Here is a 23777-nt window from a genome sequence, read left to right on the forward strand (position 1 = left end):
AGTTCACAACCATAAATACTAGAAAATAATGCATATGTTTCAATGAAAGCTAAAATTCTTAACTGGTCACATTGATAATGTCATCTCCATGTGCTGGGGATTTCAATAAATTATCAATTATTGTGAGAGTCCTAATAAAATTTCAAGTGTTATCACAATCAAAGAAAGACAAGAGGAAGGGATAAATAAAGATGGGTAAAATAGCACTCCCTCTGCCTCAACTGTTAAAATAAAGTAAATGGACTGCCCATTTTTAACATCCAGAATGGAGACTCCATTTTCACCTAAAAAGCTAGGCTTGAATTTTTGAGCCAAACAAACTTTAAAAAATTATGACTGCAACTCCACATTATTAGACCATAATACCAATAATAAAATCCCAGGGTATAATAATAATAGAGACAATAAAAACAGCCCTTAAGAAAGAAGACAAAATTAGAAAGTGCACAGTCTACAAGGCTGCTATGGTTTTTGGCTTAAATATTTAAAATTTTTACACCTAAAACTCACACATCCTCTCGAAGTAGGCTTTCAGAAAAAATAACTGAATGATAGTGCATGGCAGAACAGTGCTATGTATGAAAAATAAAAGTAGTTTGCAACCAGAAATTAATGATGTATCTCCCAGCTCTGTGGAAGCTGTTAGTATCATTCATACCAGATCAAATCTAAGGGAATGACTAGCAGGAGAGGGAGGCTTGGTCCTTGGAAAGGAAAGCCACTAGATAAGAGGAAGGAGATGGGCCAAGAAAGAGGGACCAATAGGAAGAGAAAAAAATGTGAGGAAGAGAGTGGGGCCAAGAGGAGGACAAAAGGAAGAAAAACTTCATAGGAGTATTGCAAACATGGGAAAGATATTGGATTTAGGCTATGTGGTTAGTGCATAAACCCAGGAAATAAGCTGTAAGGTCCCTTCTCAGTCAAGCTTCTGACTGTAAGTGTGAGAAAAGTAGCATCATTTCTAAGTGTTTCCACCTCTGTGAAATGGGTCTGCTGATACTGAAGCTGTGAAATGGGGATGTTGATACTTCCCAAGAAGGTGGAAGCCTCAGAACAACTGTATTAACATTGGTTTGCTGGGACTTTTTGGTAGGAAATGGGGTGAATCACAAAAAAACTTGGTCCATGTCTTTCGGTGTGACTCAGACACTAGCAGCAGTACAGATGCCTACCAGTCCCTTCTCTTCTTACCTGTCTGGATGCTTCCTCCCCTAAACAAGGCATGAAGCTGTCCCCCCACTGCACCCCAAGAGAAAGACAGGCAGCCCATGTCCCTGTCTCAACCCCCACTCAAATCTCAGCTGCCAATCCCCCATGGGTACCCCTTCTCCTCCTCCAGTGGCAGTGGCATCTTGTCCCCTTTTCCTCTCTGTATCTATGGGTCTCTGCCTATATATTTCAAGCTGCTTATAGGTGAAACACTGCATTCATCCATAGTCAAAAGCACAGTGATGCTTGTCTGCAAATTGCTCTGTGGGGGTCACAATGCTCCTTCCATATCAACTGGAGGGATGGTAGAAAAGGCAAGGGTGGGGGGAAGCATGCCAAGAGGCATGGGGTTAAGCTGGCCCCTGATTTTAAAGGCTGCGTGGATCACCCGCTCTAGAGCCCTGCTTCTCTTCCCACTGTGCTCATTGCAGCTGACACGACACTGACAGCAAATCCCCCAACTGAAGCCTGCTAGAGGGACTTGTTTGCTTAATAAATTCCCCTGCAGAACAGCTCCCCAAGGGCGGTGCTGATGTCACATCCGTTGCCCAGGTCTCAGCACCTCTCCCAGCTGCGCTTCCTCTCCTCGGATCCAAACTTTTTGCGGTGGGCTGGCCGGGGGCGGACGGGAAGGGAGGGAGGCAGGCAGGCGGAGAGCGGCTGGAGGCGCTTCAGCACCGCGGACAGCGCCCGCCTCGCCTGCCTGCCTGGTGGTGCTCCCTCCCGCTCCGCCCTAAGGATGCCTGCGGAATGATCGTCCCCCGGGCGGCTGCTGCTGCTGCTGCTGCTGTTGCTGCTACAGTCGCCACCGCCTCCATTCAGGCTCTGGCGGGCGGGCAGAAAGTGCAAGTGCCTAGCGTGGTCTCCGCAGTGCAAAGGGGACAAATGCTCGAAGAGTAGGAGAGAGAAAAGAACCCCGGGATCAGGATGCAGGCACCCTCCAACATCCTCAATCTTCTGCTTCTGTCCTTGCTGGCTGGGTTGGATCCTTCTAAGGTAAGAGATGGTAAAAAAAAATTATTTGGGGGGGAAGTAAGGGGGGAGGCTGCAAATCTTTCCTCCTCCTATGCGTGAATCTCCCTTACCTGGCAGATGACAAGTTTACCTATCCCAGGAATTCCACTGCAAGGTAAAAGAAATACATGCAAAATCCTGTTGTATGCAGCAGGCAATGCGGGTCTCTTGGGCATTTGGCTGTCTGAGCGGAGAGGCTTTTGTGTGTCAGTGTCCTTTTATTGTCCCGATTAACAGCACTGGATAGTTGATCAAAGAGATGCAATGTTGTTGTCTATATTCATTGAGATGTCTGGCTCCATTGTTTAAAGAGGAGAAGCCACTGTGTGTGTGAGAGAGAGAGAGAATCAGAGGGAGGAAGGGAGGGAAACTGGTCAATAATGCTAACAACGCAGACATACTGCAGTTTGTGTCCAAAACATTTAGGATGCTCATAACACTTGCAGATTCACACACTCACATGCGCGCACACACACACAAACCCTAACTGAAAGGGGTTAAATCCTGCCTGCTATGGTTTGGCTCTTTTTCCTCTCACTACAGAAGTTTCATTTATTACTGACAAATAAAATCAGCAGTAACAGAAGCCTTATATGGCTAAGATTAGTATGGAAACAATTATCTGTTGCACTCTGAAAGCTATTTAATTCTGGCTGAAATAAACCCTATATTACCCAACCACAAGACAAGGGTATATTTATAGTGGTCAATAAATATATCCATTATGAAGTAACATCTAGTCTGTCAGAAGCACCAGTATCAGCAGTCTAAATGTAAATAAATGTATTTAGAATATAAGCTAAAGTATCACAGGCAAGAAACAGTTTGGGTATCTTTCTCTTCCTCTATTAAGTACAATAACTATGCATCTAGCTGCCACTGAGTTTCATTGCTTTCAAGTGCTTTCAAGTGGCACAAAACTCAGATCTGGAATGGAATTTATGACTACTTAAAAGTAAACAGTATCATATATTGTGTATCCTGCCTTGTGTAGATAGTTTTAACATCCTTTAACAATACACTGAAAATCAGAGATGCCCAATACTGTTTAATAGCAATGATGACTTGAAAGAACAAGGCCTACAAATGTGTGTGTTGTATGCCATAAATTTAGAATTTGTTTCATCCAGCTCTTAAAATGTATATGCCATGCAGTCATCAGATTACTTGCAGGCTTTATAAAAAGACAACAAGAACATTTTATAGTGTATGTCAGTCCATTACTACCAGTAATGCACATTGCGTTGCCACTACTTTTATGGTATGTTTATGAAAGTCATTTTGATGATGCATTTTAAGTACTAAGCAATAATATGATACATTTTCAGCATTTGTAAACAGCACTTTTCTTAACAGGTGTCAAAATTGCTCATATGATAACTTATGTTTTCTACAAAGATGGAAACAATATTCCTCTAAAAATGGAAAGATAGAATTTTGAAATGAGTTCAATGGCAAATTGATTTACAACTGCAGATTGCTTTATGGTGGGCTGTTTTGTTTTGTTGTGTTTGGGGGGGATAAATTTGTGTTACATTTATTATATAAAACCTATAAGCTCAAATAGGAGTTAAAATGTCATGGCATCAGTTAAATGTGTTAACTACCCAATAAGTTATATTAATATTTTTATTAAAGTATATTGAATAGCCATTACTTTAATCAGTGAAGGCAAATGCACAACAGTGCTACATATATGTTTGGAAGAGCACATTTTCATTACAGTCAATGACTTTCACATATAGGGGGAGGGGCTTGCAGTGCCCTGGGAGCCGCCTCACTCTTGGGATGGGGGGGTCCGGTAGTTGTGATGGTTGGTTACAGGTGCATGGAATGCAGCGGCAAAGCCCCCGAGCTGTACAGGGACTATCAGCATGGGGGGCTACTTCTCAGCATTTGCAAATCCTGCCAGAAACCTGTGGACAAGTATATTGAGTATGACCCTATTATCATCCTGATTAATGGCATTTTATGCAAAGCACAGGCTTACAGACACATTCTGTTCAATACGAAGATAAATATTCATGGGAAGCTCTGCATATTTTGTTTGCTTTGTGAAGCTTATGTCAGGTGGCTACAGCTACAGGATTCAAGCCAAAACATAGATCCTGATGACTTAATCAGATATGCTAAGGAATAGGACTTTTATAGAATGGTTGGAATAGCTTCTTTAAAGCAAACTTCATTTTTGGTTGGCATTTTTACTGCCCTATGGGTAGCCAGGCCTGAGATGCTGAAAAGAAAGTCTGACTTCATCTTACTTCTGAAAGCCCTGCTATTGTCTAGTTATAGAAACTTCTGCTGATTCCAGCTGTCCAGGGGAACATAACTACACCCTTTCCCTTTGTGTCTCCATCTCATAAACGTATTTGTACTGATATCTAACTCACAAGTAATTAGAGTTACATTGAACTTAAGCCGAAAGTTTGTTTTGTTAGCCATTCTAAGTGGATTGCTTTTTGAAAGTGATGTTGTTTATTTGTTCCAGGAATGGGATTGAATGTTTGAAAAAGCAGCCTAGTATCCACTTGCTAAATCTTCAATTATTTTGAAGGTCTAAATTAAAATCAACATGGTTATCATTCTCAAAGGATTACCTTCCTCTAGGAAACCCAAATCACTGCTTTCATAATGTGATAAAGAAAATTGTTGGGTAACAAACATTTTCATTGCCAAAGGTTGACTGGAAACAGTTCTGGAATTTCTAGTTTTAATTCCTCACACAAATACAGCTTTTGTAGGTCTTGAGCCATAAAAAAAGAAAAGAAAAGAAAAAAACTCAGCTGACTTCCTGCCCCTAGGGCAGGGGACTGGACTTGATGATCTTCCAAGTTCCCTTCCAGCCATAATGTCTATGAAATCTATACATTTTCTTTGTCTATTTTTCTGCCTTTAGTTACACTTAGCTCCATTAATTTATAAGGGATTACTTGGGATAAATTAAGGGAAATTTTCTATCTATTTTTCTACTCACAGAAGGGTAAAACCACTAATGTATTAAATGAACTGAAGCTGGCATGCTTATTTTTGTGATCTCAAAGCAATGCTTCAGATCAAAAAAACAAACATCTCTCTGTCAGAGATATGCCCCAAAATCATAGTAGATGAAGCTCTCCATCATACATGTCTATAGTCATAAAAGCTAGGATGAGCCACTGGAAAGAGATGGCATAAATTAACTTTTCAAAATCTGCTTCTAGCTCTTTTGCTGCTGCATTATACTCTGTAGAGAGTATAAAAATGGCCTTTTATTCTTGACTACATATGACATTTTAGGAGATATTAAAATGTTCACTGTAGTCTATTTTAATTCTGTGAAGGACTCATGGTCTGAAAAACTAAAAAGTCCTTAGGATAATATGAAAATAAGATCACTTTGTCAAATTTTGCTACTTAGAAGAACTGAACTGGGTTTTCATAAGTCTAAAAGTTGTTGGTATGTAGTTCTTTCAGGCCCCTGGTGAAAATATTTCATGGAGTTAGGCATTTGAAATAAATTGTATATTTGAGAGGTGTACAGTCCAAATTGTATATTGCAGTTGTACATTGTATCTTCTGCATTCTTATGCATAATTATTTACATTTTAAGACTGCAAATAATCAATTTTAAATTTCTCTAACAAATTCTACATCTGTGAATTGTATATAGTTGTCTTTATTAAAGAACTTCAAGTAAAGACTTAAAGTACTAAGGAAAATAAAATGATACCTGTTTACTTATTTATTTATTTAATTCTAAAGAGAAGTGGATCAATAATTTCCCCACCCTTCAGACTGGTAAGCATACTTTCCACATGAAATCAGCTGGAAGGACTAAGGGAAGGTTAATAGGTGTTTTTGCCCCAGAAGAATTGTTTTGTGCTTATCTTTCTGCTGAGGGGAATACTTGCATTAATAAACAAACATATCAACATAACCACTCTCATACATACCTGTTTTTTCTCCAAACAAAATGCTTTAAAGGTTTTAAAACAAAATATGTGAACACTGTACATACATATATACTGAATCACCTTCAATTTTGCTATAATAATAATGTGTGTACAGTAATAGTTGTATCAGATAAGTTATTTTAAAACAGCACTTACAAATAAAAAAAGTTTAGCAACAGATAGGTCACTGTTGACTAAAAGGATCATGTACTGGCCTTTTATCTTGACAAGGTTTCTGTGCTCTAACTTTCTAAGTTATCTCCCAATTGTAAAGTGTTTAAGTATCGCCACCTTATGGCAAGATATTTACCTAGAAAAAATGTAGAGTTTAGTCTTAAATTCCTGAAATACTAAAATGTTATTTCACTAAGTTAATTTCTTTTCAACATTGACACATTTTAAGATTTTTTCTAAAACATGACAGGATTTTGATTCAGCATGGAAATTCTAGAACTAATGAAATGCTTTTTCCTTCTATTTAAAATGTAATGCTGATAACAGACTATCCATTTTATTTTTTTAAAGATGTATTCAAATGTCTTGTCTACTAGTTAGACTATAATTATACTCTAATATTTATATAGAAAAATAAAGGGAAATATAAACACTTATAATAATGTTCTTAAGTAAAAAAAAATTTCCAGTACAGTCTCTAGCTATTCACTAAGACAGGATATAGGTGTAGGGTTTGAACTAAGGTGATAAAAGTTTGTTCCGTGTTACACTTAGATCCAATATCTTAAGAGAGAGAACTATTAAACATTTGGAAATTCCTAAAAGTTGCTGCTAGATGGCATCTCTGGGCTACTTTTTTGGAAGTATGGTTTTTGCAATGACCTTCATAGTCTCTGAAGTGGGTGTTGGTTATAAGGATCAGTTTAGGCAGACTATTATTTGATCTCTGTAACCAAATGACCCACTATATACCATGACGGAGCAAACATTTCAAAGCTGTGCAGTGCTGATCCATTAAGAAAATAAGCATATGAGGTTTAAAGGATTGTTGTATTTCTGTATAGAAAAGATTATTTTTTAAAATCTGGAACTTAAATAAGTCCAGAAGAACTGTGCTCTATTTCTATAAGTTTCATAATAACTTTTGTGTTTCAATTGTGATTGATTTCAATGTCTTGAAATCTGCCAAGAAGAAATATTTCCAAAGGGCATAGATGAGTATATTCAGGGGATAAGTAAATCATGGTATTGTATAAGTGTGAAGAAAGGGCAAATTATATTTATGAATTATTTTATATAATTTTGGAAGTTGAAGAAATTAAAAGAAATGTAAGAATATTTTTTCATTACACTACGATGCCTATTACGCATCTTTATTTTGACCTAAGGAACTATTATATTTCAAGATAGAAAAATCCATGAAGTTATATTCTGTGTACAGAAAGAGACCACAGAAATAGCAAATAACCTTTTTACCCCCAAAGCATTCCAGGTAAAAAAGACTTATATTGACTTTGCTTCATTAGTATTACAAGTTAATTCATTCTCATTATGAGAGCAGGAATACTATTTATGAACATGGGTTACTTGTCCAGCAATATATTATTTTTACTGGAAATCATGACTCATTGTCCTACAATCTTTGACAAGTTATCATGTGAAATCTCATTATCTACTACAAAATTAAATATAGCCCATTTCTCATAATATCAGTTAGTAGTCAATAGGAAAATCTGACCTTTGTCATCTAGCCTACAAGCAGAAAGCTCAAAAACATTTGTTCCCAATTGTGGCCAGCTACAACTCTATGAACATTCTCCCATTTCTGAGCAAAGTATTTCAGAAACAAATGTAGAGCTGTCTTCTGCCTAAATGCTTGACCTTTTCTCAGTTGGGTTTCATAACAGAATATGAAACAGGGCTAGCATTGGTCACCCTGGGCCACATCCAGATGAGCGTGGACATTTGGTTCCCTGGGGACAAGTAGTAGCAGTGTACCTTGTGCTCCAGCTACTTGTCCCTGGAGAATGCCTGTGCCACATGCACTTTGGCACATGGCAAGTTGCCCCAAGGATGGTAGGGAGTCTGGGCTAGCACAGTGCTGGTCCCAGCAGCCTTACCTGGGGCCTCCAAGAGCTGCAGCAGTGGTAATCCTGCTGGGCGAAGCCTGACTGGCAGCCACAGCATGGCTCCAGGTGACCCAGCTCTACTCTTCAGCAGTGCACATGGCACGTGCATGCAGTGTTTTGGGGGGGGGTTCTGCGGGTTTTTTGACCTCTGAATATCCAGGGGTCAAAAAAACCACAGGAAAAAAAACCTGGAGCAGCGCATGCATGGGTAGCATGTCCTTGCAGCACAGAGAGCTCCTAACTATCTGATATGAGACACTACAGACGTGTTTGTGATGTCACATACTGCACAGCCGTTCTTGTCTGGACTTGCCCCGGTATCTGTTTACACCACCAAGGGATAGGGCCGAGGCACTGATATATATATACTGTAAGTTATTTTGTCAATGCTGAACAGATCCTCAAACAATACTTGTTGCACTTAGGAACCTCAAAAGGGTGAATGGATATGTACAAAGCTGTTAATATATTTCCTCCCAATCCAACCCTTCCACCACATTTGCAAAATTACCCAGGGATTTCTTCTGTACCCCATTATGTGTAGATAATGTAATACAGTTGGAGAGATTCTGAAACAATATAGGAGTAACCCTGAAGGTTTCTAATGCTTATGGTATTCTCACAGTACTCATGATTTAAGGTGCATTTTTAACCTGGTGATATCAGGAAAAAAAATGAGATTTTTCAGCCCTAACACATAACAGCCACTGAATGATTGATTATTGACTCCATTGTTGTGTTTCTAAGTCCTAAAACAGATGCCCCCAGCTCATATATCCACCATCTTCATTTTATGTGGTCCAGTTATAAGACAGTTATGGGGCAGGGAAAGTTCAAGGAAATAAGATTAACACTCAGGAAAAAGAAATGTCCAGAAATAGATGCAGAGAATGTTAGGGCAAGGGAACACAGTATCTGGATTTTTTATTGCTTCAACAGATCCCAGTAACATAGGCTTCCTAGGACCCCTCTATACATTACAATTAACTTGTTCATTCTGCCATAAATGGCAAGAGTACTACACATTCCTTATTTAAGGTGCCATAACATGTCAAATGAGCCATAAAAATGCTCCTCATATAATGTAGAACATATTTACAGCTGGCTCATATGGCACCTTAAATTTAATGTTTGGCCAGGGCTGACAATCAAGTGACTGTCACCTCTGACCTCATGTCTCACACTTTACCAAGGCTGGTTTGAGATCCCAGTGCTGTGTTAGGGCTGGAGCTGACAATCACCTGATTATAGGTCCCAGAACCACACTTGCAAGTGAAGGGGGATGCTGGGTTTACAGTGCATATGTAGCATGGCAGGAGGCACAATTGTTGGAACTGGAGATCAGATCCCCAAGTGCCATTAAATGAACATGTACCAATGACTTTAAAACAGCATCCAACTACAGCTCTAAAGATGATCTGTGCTCTGTAGATGCAGAAAAACTAAGCCATATTTATTACTATAATTAGAACTTCCCAGCATGACAGTCATACCAAAATACCTTAAAAAGTCCCATCTCTTTCAGAACACTGCAATCTATACAGTGTGGTAGGTTTATCAGTATAGTGTTATGGAATGTAATTGGATCCCCATTTGAATTCAAGGTCTTAGCCATCATTTTATAGCCTGCAGAGGATGGGGCTGTGTCTACACATTAATTTAGGCATGCCTAAATTTAATGCATATTAGCTAATATGCATTAAGGTGATTTAGACTCATGTCTACACATGCACGTGCTAAAGCACATTAACACTGTGTGAGCAGACTGGTGTAGGACTAACTAAAATTTGTTCCAAGTCTGTCCAGACACAACCTCGATGTGCCTTAACGTGTCTACATGTGCATTCATGTTCTTTAGCTATTCACACCTAAATTTGATACTTGCTTTTGCAGGTATCAAATTTAGGCATGAATAGCCTAAAGTCAACTTTTCTTAAGGTGCATTAAGTGTGTGCACATGTAGACACGTGCCCTTAATATGCCTTAAATAGGGCTAAAGCACCTAAAATCATCACATGTAGATGCTCCCTGTATCAACAAAATGACATTCTATCATAACAGCTTGAATCATCAGTCTTTTTGAGAAGTGGTAGTAAAACCCATATGAGTAGGGACAAGGGTTTTGTTGTAACTGCATCTACCTGCTACTAAATGTGAGAGGGAATATTCTGTAGTGAGTATAAAAGTTGTAGCCTTCCTAGAGTAATAAAGTGTTACAGCATTTATAATAGGATGCTTATAGCTACTATAATTTATGACCAAACTATGTTGATAACAATCTCAGTACTCTACTGAAGAGAGAAAAGCACCAAAGGAGACAACTAAAAATGTCACTAGCCTGTTTAATTTTTGTAAGACATTCACTTTATGCCGTATGATATAAGCAGCTAGAGGGAGACTAAATCTATTGAATGCATACTGTATCTATAAATCAGATGTGTTTCTAAAATAAGGATGATTTTTTTTGAATGTATGTGTATATACATATTTTTAACTAAAAAGTTCAATGTGCTGACTAGGCAAAGTACAGACCTGATTGTCACACTTAATATGAAGTTGAGACCATAATAATACACACTTGAATTTATAGACTAATATTGTTTTAAATTGTATTCAAATAGAATGTGCAAACAAAAGCATGTTAAAAAGAAGTTTAAAGTATTTACACATTTACTTTAAAGTATTTACATATTTAGATACATTGTGATAGGTGATGATCTTTAGGTGATAATCTGTCCTATATCCTGCAGGGTTGATAGGCTGTTTTAATGTACTAGCACAGCAGAATAAACTACTCCTTGTTGAATCCTATTTCATTTCATTCAAGCCTCTTTTCACAGGGATGACCTTTCCCAAGTACAAAAGTTCCTATACAATGATAGCCACAAATCAAATATGTCTGTCTACAATGATTCCATTACAAACTCACTTTATTTCCATTGGGAAAGAATCTGCATTAGTACAGAGAGACTCCTCAATGACTTCTGTAGTGTACAGCAGCAGTGTTCAGATGTATACCTTGAGCACTGATAATTATTTTTGGTAAACCTGCTAAACAGCATATGATAAACAACTTAACCAATGTATGCTGGCAACAGCTGCGTAACTTTACTATGTTAAAACTGCAGGAAAAAAGGATACTTTACATAGAAACTGCATAGATACTGCATACCTTCCTCCTTTCAGTGTTCATTTTTCCTGACAGCTGATAATTAAAGTTGAACATAAAGACTATAATACTTATATTTACACTGCCCTGGAATAAACAGAAGACAATCTACAAAGAATGATGAAGGTAACCCAGAAAATATAGCTGTATGATAAACACTAATAAAAAGATGGGCTCTGCCATAATTAAATTGTTCAGAACCATGTTTTATAAATTTACAAAAATGCATTATTTTCATCATTGGATGAAAATAATATGAACTGTTTAGCTGATGGACTCCAGTCCTGCTGACTGTAGCCTTATCATCTGCATCCTAAAAATCTGAGCAGGTGTGTTGTCTTTGAAATGGATATGGCAACTTTGTACATTTTAGAAACATTTTATTTCTACTGGCAAATAGTTTTCAGATGTTGATGATGACAAGGATGTGGTCATAAGGACATGGATGTGCTTGGTGCAGGGGGCTGGACCCAATGATCTTCCAAGGTCTCTTCCAGCCTTACAATCTATGAATCTATGAATAACTGTGGAGATAACAGAGTGTAGCCACTAAAAAAAGAAAGGGTTTGAGATATTCTTGGCTTTTGAAGGTTTCACTACTACAGCAAGATGGTACCTGAGAAAAAGATTGGAGACAGTGGTTGGCTAGATTTTCATGCGTCAGGGAACAGTTTGCTGTAAGCATGATTTGTAGAATATGCAACCGACCTCTTGTTGATACCACAGGCTACTCTAAAAGACAGTGGTTTATTTTTCCTTTTATGTCTATCTAGTGTGACATCTATCTGCTCAATCATGCATTTGTATGGGGGAACAAACTGTATTATGGTTTTGTATTATTTGCTGAACGTGTTGTTATACAGTACTGCATTTTTCATTTGTATTAGCAAATTGAAATCGTCAGGTAAACTACTGTAAGTGGGTCACTCACAGAGCTTCCTTATCAAAGCCAGATAGCTCTGGGCATAGGGTTTCCAGTCAATTTATTTCACATATGGAAATCTTGTCCTCAAAATGAACAAAACACACACTAAAACAAGCATGTGTGCAAACAGCAAACAAACAAATAAAACCAAAACCTGTTGTCTTCCTTTAGATGTTGAGAAAAGCAACCTAGGCTCTGTGCTTCTCCCTCAGAACAAGAGTCTCCTCTCTTCTTTCCCCTTGCACTCTGTGCCTGGAGCTTCTAATCCTCTTTGTGGCTCCATCCTGATTTATTAATTATCATCTCAGCCTTCTGGCCAGGCAGAATATTATCTGCTGTCTACCTGCAGCTTGGGTTACAGCTGAACACCTTTTTACAGTTGCATATATTTATGTTCCGGTCCTTAAATGTTTTCAGGATAGTTCTTGCCGCAGAATTGTGTGGTCTAATTAGACAATAACTGCTGCAAGGTGAATTTTATCATCTGTTTTCATAATTGAGAGACTAAGCATTTTGGTATACTATAATCCAGTTTTAGGCTGTGTTTTTGTGGAGTATGGAGAGAGAAAATTTTCCAGGTTTATGGTTTAAACCGGACTAGATTAGATCATCCAAAGACTGCATGCTTAAAATTTAGAATTAGGGAGACAACTAAAACCCACTGAGTGGCAACTGAAACCATTGTGTAAAAATGTTTACTCTTATTAGTTCATCCCACTCCTTCTTCTCCCTCCCAGTTGGGTACGAGCTATTTTTTCCAATTGGATTGTGAGCATCTGAGATGATGCTATAGATCAGGGACATTCCACTGGCAGCCTGGAGCTGTCTATCATATGGGCCCCTGCAGCCTTCTCTCTCACTGCTGCACAGCAGGGGAGGGCCCAGAGGACTGGGGCTATGTGCTACTGGTGCTGAATGTGTGGCAGGATGCAGATCCAGGGGCCTGCCCCTGAAACATATGACCTGCGTGGCATGTGGCCTGAGGACTGCACACTGACCTCACATGTGGCCCCCAGCCACACAAAAGTTAGACAGCCCTGCAATGGAGTGATTTTTTTTATTGCTTATAGTATGGAAAATGAAATTACAGACTTCTCTGCAGTGTCCCATTCACTCCATTCCTAATCAGTTTTTGGTTTTCCTAAGCTTGGATTTAATGTCAATGGAGATGACATTTTTGTGATATGGTTACTTGTTCACTGGAAACATGACCAAAACAATTTAAACTATTTCACATGTCACTAAACAGTCGTAAGATGTTAACTTTCAATAACTGTGAAAAGTAGGCTGTGTTAGAACTGGTATCCTAAGATGAGAAAGTTAATATTTCATTACCTCTGATTGCCTCTGTGTGATTGTACTTTCATTCTGTATTCATAAGAAAGGAAAGATACTGTAAATACATTCACTTACAAAATGTCTATTAACATTTGGTAAAGGATTTATTCTATAAGAAACAAAAAAAAGTCTTAATGTTTTTCCCCTATTTGATGTTTTTGTCAAAAAGTAGCTATGTAGTAATTCATAGCCACTTCAGGTAGCCCCAGTTGTATTATGTTTGCTTCTTTGTTATCTTTAGAAATATTGATAACTGAGAACAAAAGCATCAGCCTAATATATTGGCATTGATTCATATGGTTCATTGTAAATCTGAATTCAGAATTCATCTTCAGTATGCCTTCTTTTCACTTGAAAAAAAAGATTTTTGAATGAGTGAAAGAAGTTCTTCATAAATATGCTTTCTTTTCCAAAAGCTAGATAGATACACATTTCTTTGGGCAGTGGTAAATGGAAGCTCCAATTTCATTGGGGCAGAGAAAGAGAAGGATTGTCAGTGACTTGAGCACTGAGCAAAGTGGATTTAAGCAAATTCCACAAATAAAGAACCACATCCATCCCTGTGGTTTCTGGGAGTAATGCTATTTGCACTCATTATCGAGCTGCAAAATTAACTGTATCGAACTGGTGGAAAAGAAAAAGAGCTATCCCACAAGACAGTAGGTTTCAATGTTCCTTTATAACCTGCCAGTAGCAATTTTGCAAATGACTGTTCTTTATGTGAGAGTCAAGGATTTCACTGGGTGATATCATTGGCTTTTATTGGAGCAACTGCATAGCTGGGATAGAGTTAGACAAGCTTTTGAATTCAGTGCATTCTTCTATTCTTTATGAGACTGATGTGCTTATTACATTTTGCCGGATATATTCATGGATAAACTTTTCACAAAGCATCCAGGTGAGGCTTTCATTCAGGAAAGCACTTCAGAATGTACTTCAACCCTCTATACACATGATTATTTCTAAATGGGGATTAAATGTGTGTTTAAACACTGTGATAAATGAGAGTGGTTTTGAGAATGGGCCTCAAAATCTGATGAAAACAGAATTTTATCACAAAAACTGACTGTTCGTATTGAGCAGTCTAACTTTAGGGGGTCATTGTACTTATGACAGACTTTCACTTCTGCTTTTTTATTTTCTTTATTTATTTGAATATAGGAGTTGACTTATGCTTTCCTTATAATAAGTAGAAAAAGAATTAATTTGATACGGAGATAGATCGTTTTTGTTTATTACTAGAATGATTTCTGCTTTTTATGTTGTTTCTGTTTCAGTTTCCAGTTATTCTTTTGGGAACCGTCCCTTATTCTTTTCTTCTTATTCTAGTCCTTTCTTGCAGATGCTGGTGAACTTGCTATCTTATAACAAAATGCATTTTTGTACATTTCTGTTCAAAATATTGATTTGGGGCTTTTCTGTTAAAATCAGCCTAGAAGAGGACAAGCCCTACATTTAACAAAGCATGGGATAATCATGCATGGAATAATCAGTGACTAAGCAGTATTGTAAAAGAGGAATACCAAGAAACTTCATTGGAGTTGCATTCTGTTGTATTAATCTTCAGTTAATGTTTTCGGCTCTGGCTGCTTGTTACTCTCAAGCCAACAGAATCAATCCTATTTCCACTATGTTCACTTCTGAGGTCCTTAGTGGTGAAAGCATGCCTATTATTTGTAGCTTGTAGTTAACTGGAAGCCTATTATTTTCTAATTACCTGGTGATAACTCAATATTAAGCTGTTCACTGAGAACTACTGTCTACCACATCTTCTGAAAGAAGTCGACTGTAATTCCTTAAATTTAAGGTTTCCATTCCTGCACCACTGAAACCTCATGACTTACTCATTCCCTGGTGTAGCTCTTTAAGTCAGGCTTTTCTAAAGTTATTTTGATAGAAAAACCTAGAGAGAAAGAGTCTTTGTATGCTTCTTATAATGTTCATGAATTGAAGTTTTGGTGAGAAGCACCCAGAATTATTGCTGCTTGGGAATTTGTTTTTATTCCCACGAAGGTTGTGTTTTTTCCTTCAAAACTTTGGTTTCATTCTGATTTCCTGCATTTTTTTTAAGTTTTCCACTAGCTCTATTTAAATGTCTACTTAATATGGAGTTTGCTGCTTGCTGCCGATTACTACACAAGAAAATTCCAGATTAGGTTTGCATACCTGTTTCTGCACATGTTTATTGATTTTTATTCATTGTTTAGCATTTCTGCGCACTCTTTAAAAAAAGATTCCAATTTTATAGGAACTAACTACATGCTAAGTTAAGCATTTGCTTAAAAACCTTGCTGAAGCAGGACACAATAGTAAACCTGATCTTCCTTCTGTTTTTGAAGCAACTTACAATGTTCCTAAACCTGTGAGATGCAAGAATGAAGAAAAAAATTAAGAATTACAAAAGGGAATGGTTTTACAAACAATACCTCTACTATCTACTTTACTTACTTAGCTGAGTTGCAGAAGCTTATGCTTTCAACCCTCTATATTTTTATCATCACATCAGCCTAACATTTACTTAAATATATGTTTCAGTTTGCATTATGCTCAAGATTGTTATGTTTTTTCTTCACTGAACTGCATTTCCTACATCTTTCAATATTTTAATCTTTTTTGTATTATAATCTCTAATAGTCTTGGGGGGTCCCCAAACCACAGCCATTCCAAATATATTTTATTAAAAACCTTGTTTATGCTATTGGTTTCAATACAATATTCACTTTATTCTTGTGGTTCTCCATTTTCTTAGACTCAAGGCACCCCCCCACTAAACATTAGGAAACCTTTGGAAAATGTGCTCACTCATTCTTGCAACTTTTTTGTTGTAAAGAACTCAAAAAGAACTCAACAAGTCAGAATGGTTGAGACTGAATTATATGAAGGTGTTTGCACACAACAGTGTTAATAGCGTGTGATACCCTGCAGCACTCTCAAAAGGAACTCACACCTACAGCACCTTGGTTAAGAATCACAGCTTTATTTGGTCTAAGTAGAATTCCTTGTCCATTAGCTGTTGTTATTTTTTGTGCAACAAATAGTGTTTATCAATCATTCCACACACACAAAATTATATCTGACATGTGGGGGAAGGACCATGACTATCTGATGGAGAAATACAAAATGAAATCTGAAGTTGGATGCCCAGCAAATATACATCAATACTCTTTGTCATGCCACATGAAAGGAAAATCAGTAATGTGACAAAAGGTGTGAGAACATGAGATGTGTAAAAAACCTTTGACTAAGGCCTTGTGAACACAAACAAGGGTGCCTACAGACATTCAGGGCTCCACTTTAGCTCAAGGCACGTCACATAAAGTGACATGAGCTGGAGCCTCCCCAACCCAACAGACATTCAGGTGCTAGATCAGGGCAGGGGGGCTGAAGCCTGTCTTCACTGGCCCTGGCCAGCAGGTAGGGGTGCTCCATCATCCTCTGAGGAGGCTGCTGAACCACCCTCTCCCCAGCGCTGCCCCTCACTAGCTTCGCAGCTGTCAGTGGGGGAGGGAAAGTCAGGGGGAGCAGCATCACAGAGCTGCCAGCTGCTCTTGAATGGCCAGAGCTCATGGGGGTATGGGGTGGAACAGAGCCCTCTAACCTTGCAGGCCCCCCAGCTATCCTGTCAGAGGTACTAGGGGGAGCCAGGCCCATGAGGTGAGGGGGCTCCATTCCACCCTGCCATCTCCCCCTCCCTCCCAGATCTGGCCATTCAACAGCAGCCAGCAGCTCCATGTTGCTGCGGTCAAGAGGCCAGGTTGGGGTTTGGGAAAAGGAGTCCCCCACACCTCACAGGCCCCCAGAGCTACCCCAAATGCGGTACTGGGGGAGCCAGGCTGGCCCCATGAGGTGAGGCCCCACACCCATGTGAAAAATTAACCCTGGAGGGAATATAAGTTCCCTAAGGTGCTGTGCTTTAGAGCACCTTAATCTAATACTTCATTTGATCAAGATTAATTTTTGCATGGTTAGCCATTTTAAAAGTGCTCTTCAGCCATGCACATGTTAAATCATAGATGTAGAGTGCTTTCAAGGACCCAGTCAAGCAAAAAAATGTCACTTGCTTAAGTGCCCCAAGTTACCACAGTTGAAAGAATCTGGGACTGTTTGACACCTCATTTGTGGAACCATAAAATGTAAAATGGTGGTATAAAGGCTGAGCCAGTATACATCAGTACCCTCTGTCATGCCACATGAAAGGAAAATCAGTGGTGTGACAAAAGCTTGTAATAGAGTGTGTCACTTTATTTAAGAACGTTTCTCCACCCAGTCATACCTGGGACATGGGTCTGACTGAGTAAAAAAAGTGGGGCTTTTCCCTGCCCAGCCAGACTCATTCCTCTGCAATTATAAGGGAGTAGCTTTGGCTGGGTGGGGAAAAGCAGGGAGATTGCATTGCCTCTTGGCCTAGACCATCAACATCAGAACAAGGGGCAACATGTGATTCACCCAGTTAAGCAGATAAAGTGTGCCACAGCACCACTGATCTACTTCATTAGGTGACGTCTATTTCTAGCTTTTTGGTCTGTTATATTTGGAACTCAGTTAGCTGCTAGCACTTAGAAGCATGGGAATTCCACCAGCAGCAGTCCTATATCTCCTAACTCCTGATTCAGTTATCAGATGCAAGTATGGAAGGAGAGACAAGTAATTCACATACTAATTCCAAACAGGATCCTTATGGGCCAAAAAGTACTACATGGACAGTCACAAGGTAAAATATAGACAGTGAAGGGCATCTTACGTAGCTTAGGCCAGATGAGGGCAGTTCTCATGACAGACTCTAAGGGTGCTGCCAAAAGTGCAGTTCCAGCTGTAACTCATGGAGCTTTATATGAAGCGCCATGAGTTACAGAGACCCTCCTGACTTAACAGATGTTCACAGTTGGCTAGGGATGGGGAGAGGGGGGAATCAAGCTCCACTTTGGAGCAGATCCAGGAGGAACTTCCTGTTTTCAGCCTCTCCCCCCTACCTCCACATCCCCCTCTCCCAGCTCCAGCGCTGGCTGCAGAATGAGAGGGGGACAAGGGAGCTCTCCTCCCTTCTCCTCCCATCCTGCAGCACCAGGGGCAGGGCTGCACTACATCAGCCCAGCCCCAATTGCACAGCGGGAGAGAGAGAAGTTTATGAAAGGATTTTGTTTTGGAGTGTCTTCATCTGAACCTTCATTACATGAGGGTTAATTTATTGCATGATTGGGTACTTTTAAAGCGCTCTGCAACCATGTACTTCTGTCAGGGTATGGCTGTAGAGCACTTTCAAGGAGCCGATTGCACAATAAATGTCACTGCTGTCAGTGCCCTACCTGTCAACATACACAAAAAAGGCAGAATAAAAAGGCACCTTATACACTAATTAAAATTAAAATGTATGAGCTGGAGCTCATTTCATTAGATACTCATTAACAACTAAGCAACATACCAGCTAATGCAAAAATAGCTTCTGACTACTGATTAGTCCTGTTTTCTTGATCCAGCCATAGTCCATTTTCATATTTACCATTCCATGCACATGTTACTGTGCAGAATTAGTTTTCCTTGGGTTATTCTCATGGTGAAGTTGGGAAATAAAACAAGAAAAATACCAGCCACTAATGTGGTCCATTTCCCTTTAATTTAAACAGCTTCTACCAGGAGTGGTATTTTAAGCACTGCATCTTCTTGACATCCAAAGTGTAAGATGGGCAACAATAGCTTTAACTGTAAAATAAGCTATATGTATTTGAGTGTGAGTGTTTACTAGCTTCTATTTGTGTTCCTTACAGTTCCTCCTGTAATAAAAACAAATGCATTTGATTCATGAAAAAAATAATTGTATATCTACAAGAAAAATATTTTTCTGTGCTGTGGGAGTCTCTGATATTGTCTGCTCTGATATTTCTTTCAAATATGTATTAAACATTATAGAACAACATGTCCAAAATAAATATTGAGAAGTTTACAAAATTATGGTCTAAGTCATTTTCTGGATTTTCTACATGTCTGCACATTGCAATGTTGTCATGAATAATAGCTGACAACTGAGACTGTGAAGATGTAATTTTATTATTTGTTTCATTATCTTTTTCTTGAAGAGCAGATATTGACTTTCCACATCAGAAATTTTTATCCTAACGCTATTAAGAGATGAATTTCTATTTCCTAAAATTGTCTTCATCTTATTAAGGGCTATAATTATACGTTCTCACGGTGAAGTGGCTAAAGTTCCAGAAATCTTGAGATTTAGTCAGTCGAACGCTATCATACTTGACTGAAAAAGTGAGTTAGCTGTTAAGATGTTTCCTATTACAAGGTTTTTCATAGGACCATAAGTGCTATATCAGATTTTATAATGAGCTACCTACTTTAGAATCCAGTCTTCAACAGTGGCCATTAGTGATATAAAAGACTGGATTTTTTTTAAATCTTACTAAGACTTACTGATATCTGGTGGCAATAAGTTTCACAGGTTATATGCTGGAAAGCAGCTATTAACCATTATTGATTTTAATTTTTTGTCCTAGAATTTCATATGATACCATTATGTTCTTATATTATATATGAGGATCACCAGAAATACCCAGTTCACCCTCTCTAAATCATTTCTTTTTAAACTCCCTTTATGATGCCAGTTCTCTGCCTTCTCATAAAATTAAATGGTTGCAATTTTTCTTTCAGTTCCTGTATCAAGAAGTCTCCCAGTTTTCTAAAACTTGTTGTTGATCACCTCTCAGTCCTATCTACATCTGCTCAATCCTTTTTGAGATAGACCAGAAATGAGAAAAACTGGAGATATAATATTAATTAATATGCTGTCAAGTTTTACACCTTTGGATCTGAAGTGAAAGCAAAACTTCGGAAAAATAAGTAACAATGCAGTTCAGACAACATCTATACGTTAGCATCCCTAAAAGTAGGTGAGGTCTTGATAGTACCTTTGGGCATACTTCTACTTTAAAACCCAGCAGGCCCGGAACTACGTCAGGCACTTGAAAAACAGACTTGCAACACATTTTAAGTAAGAGCTTCACAAGCCTTGTCATGACTGACCAGTTCCTCTTGGCAATGTGTATAGGATGGACCCATAGTTCTACTTATTCTCTGCCTGTATTCAGGTATTCAGGTATACCTTCAATACATCTTAGAGGCATCTCCAACTTCAGAGAATGCTGCTAACATGTTCTAGGGTGTACTTGGTAGCCGTGTTGGTCTAAAACAAGAAGACATACAACAAAACTAGAACACTTGGTTCCAGAATGATACTTTTTATTAGATCAATTGTCTAATAAAAATGATACCTTTTATTAGACCAACTGTCTAATAAAAGTTATCATTTTGAAACCAAGAGTTCTAGTTTTTTCATATGTCTTCTTGTCTCAGACCAACGTAGCCACCAAGTACACCCCCAAACATGGACAATGCTGAATTTTAGCCGATTTTGGATTTTAAACTTCATTGCAGAACAACAAGAACAGTTGGTCTAATAAAAGGCATCATTTTGGAACCAAGAGTTCTAGTTTTTTATATGTTAACATGTTCTAGCATTTCTCTGACCCCCCAAAATGTACAGTGGCATAAAGCTTGCCTGGGATATGGCTGTGTATATGTATGAACACAGAAAAGGAGATATTATGTGCTGACATTCTTTCAGGCATTAATGGTTTGCTCTTTGAAGCCTTCCAATTCCATTCTAATGCCTTCACCGGAGCCTGATTTTGTTTCTGCCTGTGGCACAAAAAGCAGCAAGCAACTAATTTGCTGAGCCTCATCTGGGGATTCCATCCCAATGTATAGAGCTGGCCCTGTTTTTCATTTACATTGCATTTAACACATTAATCTAATCCCAGAATTAACACTGTTTTACACAGTTTAACTAGCTGAGCAAGCAATGATTTATCCATGTTGGTCAGTAAAACATGATAGAGATTGCATCCAGATGAGCGTGCACATGCAGGAACATGAATTTCCCATGGCAGAAAAAGCTGCAGCACATATTTGTGCCAGTGCATTTTGTCCCAGGGCACACCCTTGCATGTGTACTCCAGCACGTGGCAAATTGACCCAGGTGAGGTAAAGGAGACTGGCACTCCACCTTACTTGGGGTTCTGAGGGCCTCCTGGGGCAGCAGCAGTGTCAATCTAGCCATTTAGTGCCTGACCGACAGCTAGAGCATGGCTCTAGCCAGCCAGGCTCCACTTCTGCTGCACTGCACCACTTTTTTAACAGCGGTTTTTTTATACATGTGAGTTGGAAACTACATTTCTTTACCATTCATTTGTTTCAGTTTTGCTTACAATGGCAGTGCCCTTCTCTGCTATACATCTTTATCTAAAGCAGAGTGGGTTGATAAGAAAACTGCTGCCAGACTAAGAAAATGTATTAGTAGAGTAGTACGCCTTTCTCCACTATGGAATTCCAGCATGTACTCATCACATTTGACGTGGTGGGCATATACTACCTATCTCCATATTCTGTGGTAGTAAGAGCCAATTCATGATTCTCCAGAGGCTGCCACTACTGACTTTCAGGGGGTTAAAAAGCTGATTTGCATTCTAAGCCTATCTAATTGGAGGTTTATAAAGATAATCCTTACAGACCTTCTGTTGTTATAGTACTGCCAGGCACTGCTAAAATAAATATTCCTTTATTATTTGATGGTTATAAAAATACCTCTTTACCTTGCTTCTAACGCTTCCTACTGTGTTCTGCAATTTATACAGGATGAACCGAGGACTTCAGTTGTCTGTGCCTTAGTATCTTTGCTGATCTCTCTTTGCCCCCATGAGTTATTTTCTCATTAGGCCATGTACATATTCTATTACAGTTCAGTCAGTGAATTTAAAGATCTCCATTGCAGCAAAAAAACATAGTATCTGTGTGGAGAAATTCCAATTACTGGATTTCTATTTCCCTACAGTACCCTAGTGGCCTTTAAACAATTGCTATCCTCTTCCTCTGCAGCGAATGTTGCTACTACAATTCTCTGAGCTATTTAGAGTTTTTCACATTTTAAATGGGCTTTAAACGTTCATCAGCTTCCCAGCTGGAACACTGATTCAAGTCACTCTTTCCAAACAAGACATTTCAGTTTGCACTGGTATGTTTGACATAATATTCAATAGAAATACATGAAATTTCAGAGCACAAAGAAGTGTTTGCCTCTTTTTATCACATTCATCTTTCTTCCACCCATTTGCCTATATTTCCTCAGACACTTCCCTCCTGGCTCCTTAGGATGAAAAATTTCTAACACGTACATACTTTTTGTATAGTGGTCTTTTCTTTTTTTATGTTAACACTTAACAGATGTAGAGCATGCAAAGGCTGACGCTGATACAAAAAGAAGTTCCTTTCTACAGAACAGCACAGTAATGGATACTTGCTTCAAAATCTTTCATTCAAAACTTTTTTTAAATGGCCTTTTGGGGCAGAGGATTGTTTGGTTTTACCATTCTTTGATTGCTAAATGGAATAACCAAAAACTGAAAAACTGTCTCTCTCTCGCTCAGATTTTGAATTATCTTGGTTTCATCCCTTTTCTTTCCCCTTTCCCCCCTAAACTCCTTTTTCCCTTTTTCTGCCTTTCTTCCTTGTTTTGTTTTATTCATTTTGTCATTAAAGGGAGGAAAAAGAAAAGAGATATGAGAGGGGAAAGAAGAAAAGAAGAGAAACTGAAAAGGAAAAGAGCAAGAACCAAAAACTGGAAATCTGAATATTAATCTACTTGGAAAAAATGAGATTTTTTTTCCAAAGAAAGTTTCAAAAAATATAGTTAATATTTTTCAGCATGTGGATTCAGCCTCAATGGAATTAAATTCAGGTAGTAGAGAGATAACTGAGTGTCCTAATTTAATTTAATTTCCGTTTTTAGCCTTTGTTGAGACTGCCAACTTGGATGTCAGATGCAATTGTGGGGGGGTTGTTTTGTTTTTGCTCATCAATTGACTATTTTGGGGAGATGCAGACACCTGTTTACCAAATATTGCCAAGAATAGAGCGTAACATAACCTGCTCATTTAACAAAAGCCAGTGATCAACAGTTGAATGGTAATTACTCTTGAAGGTGTTCAATGTAAGTGCTTGAACCACCTCTGCTGGCAGACTGTTCCAGACCTTGGGGGCTCGGACAG

The 23777-nt window shown here is 38.6% G+C and overlaps 1 protein-coding gene and 1 pseudogene across 1 annotated transcript in view; both read left to right on the forward strand.

Moving 5' to 3' along the window:
- The first annotated feature begins 1979 nt into the window (after window positions 1-1979).
- Window positions 1980-23777, forward strand: part of OLFM3 (olfactomedin 3) — a 146808-nt gene continuing 125010 nt past the window's right edge. The window contains exon 1 of the mRNA XM_019531008.1: window positions 1980-2205. Coding sequence (XP_019386553.1) covers window positions 2137-2205 — 69 coding nt within the window. The 5' untranslated portion in view covers window positions 1980-2136. The remainder of the gene's footprint in view (window positions 2206-23777) is intronic.
- On the forward strand, window positions 4034-4955 carry LOC109306936 (annotated as a pseudogene).

The sequence above is a fragment of the Crocodylus porosus genome, unplaced genomic scaffold (assembly GCF_001723895.1).
Source record: "Crocodylus porosus isolate Cpor-Errol unplaced genomic scaffold, CroPor_comp1, whole genome shotgun sequence".
NCBI classification, from domain to species: Eukaryota; Metazoa; Chordata; order Crocodylia; family Crocodylidae; genus Crocodylus; species Crocodylus porosus.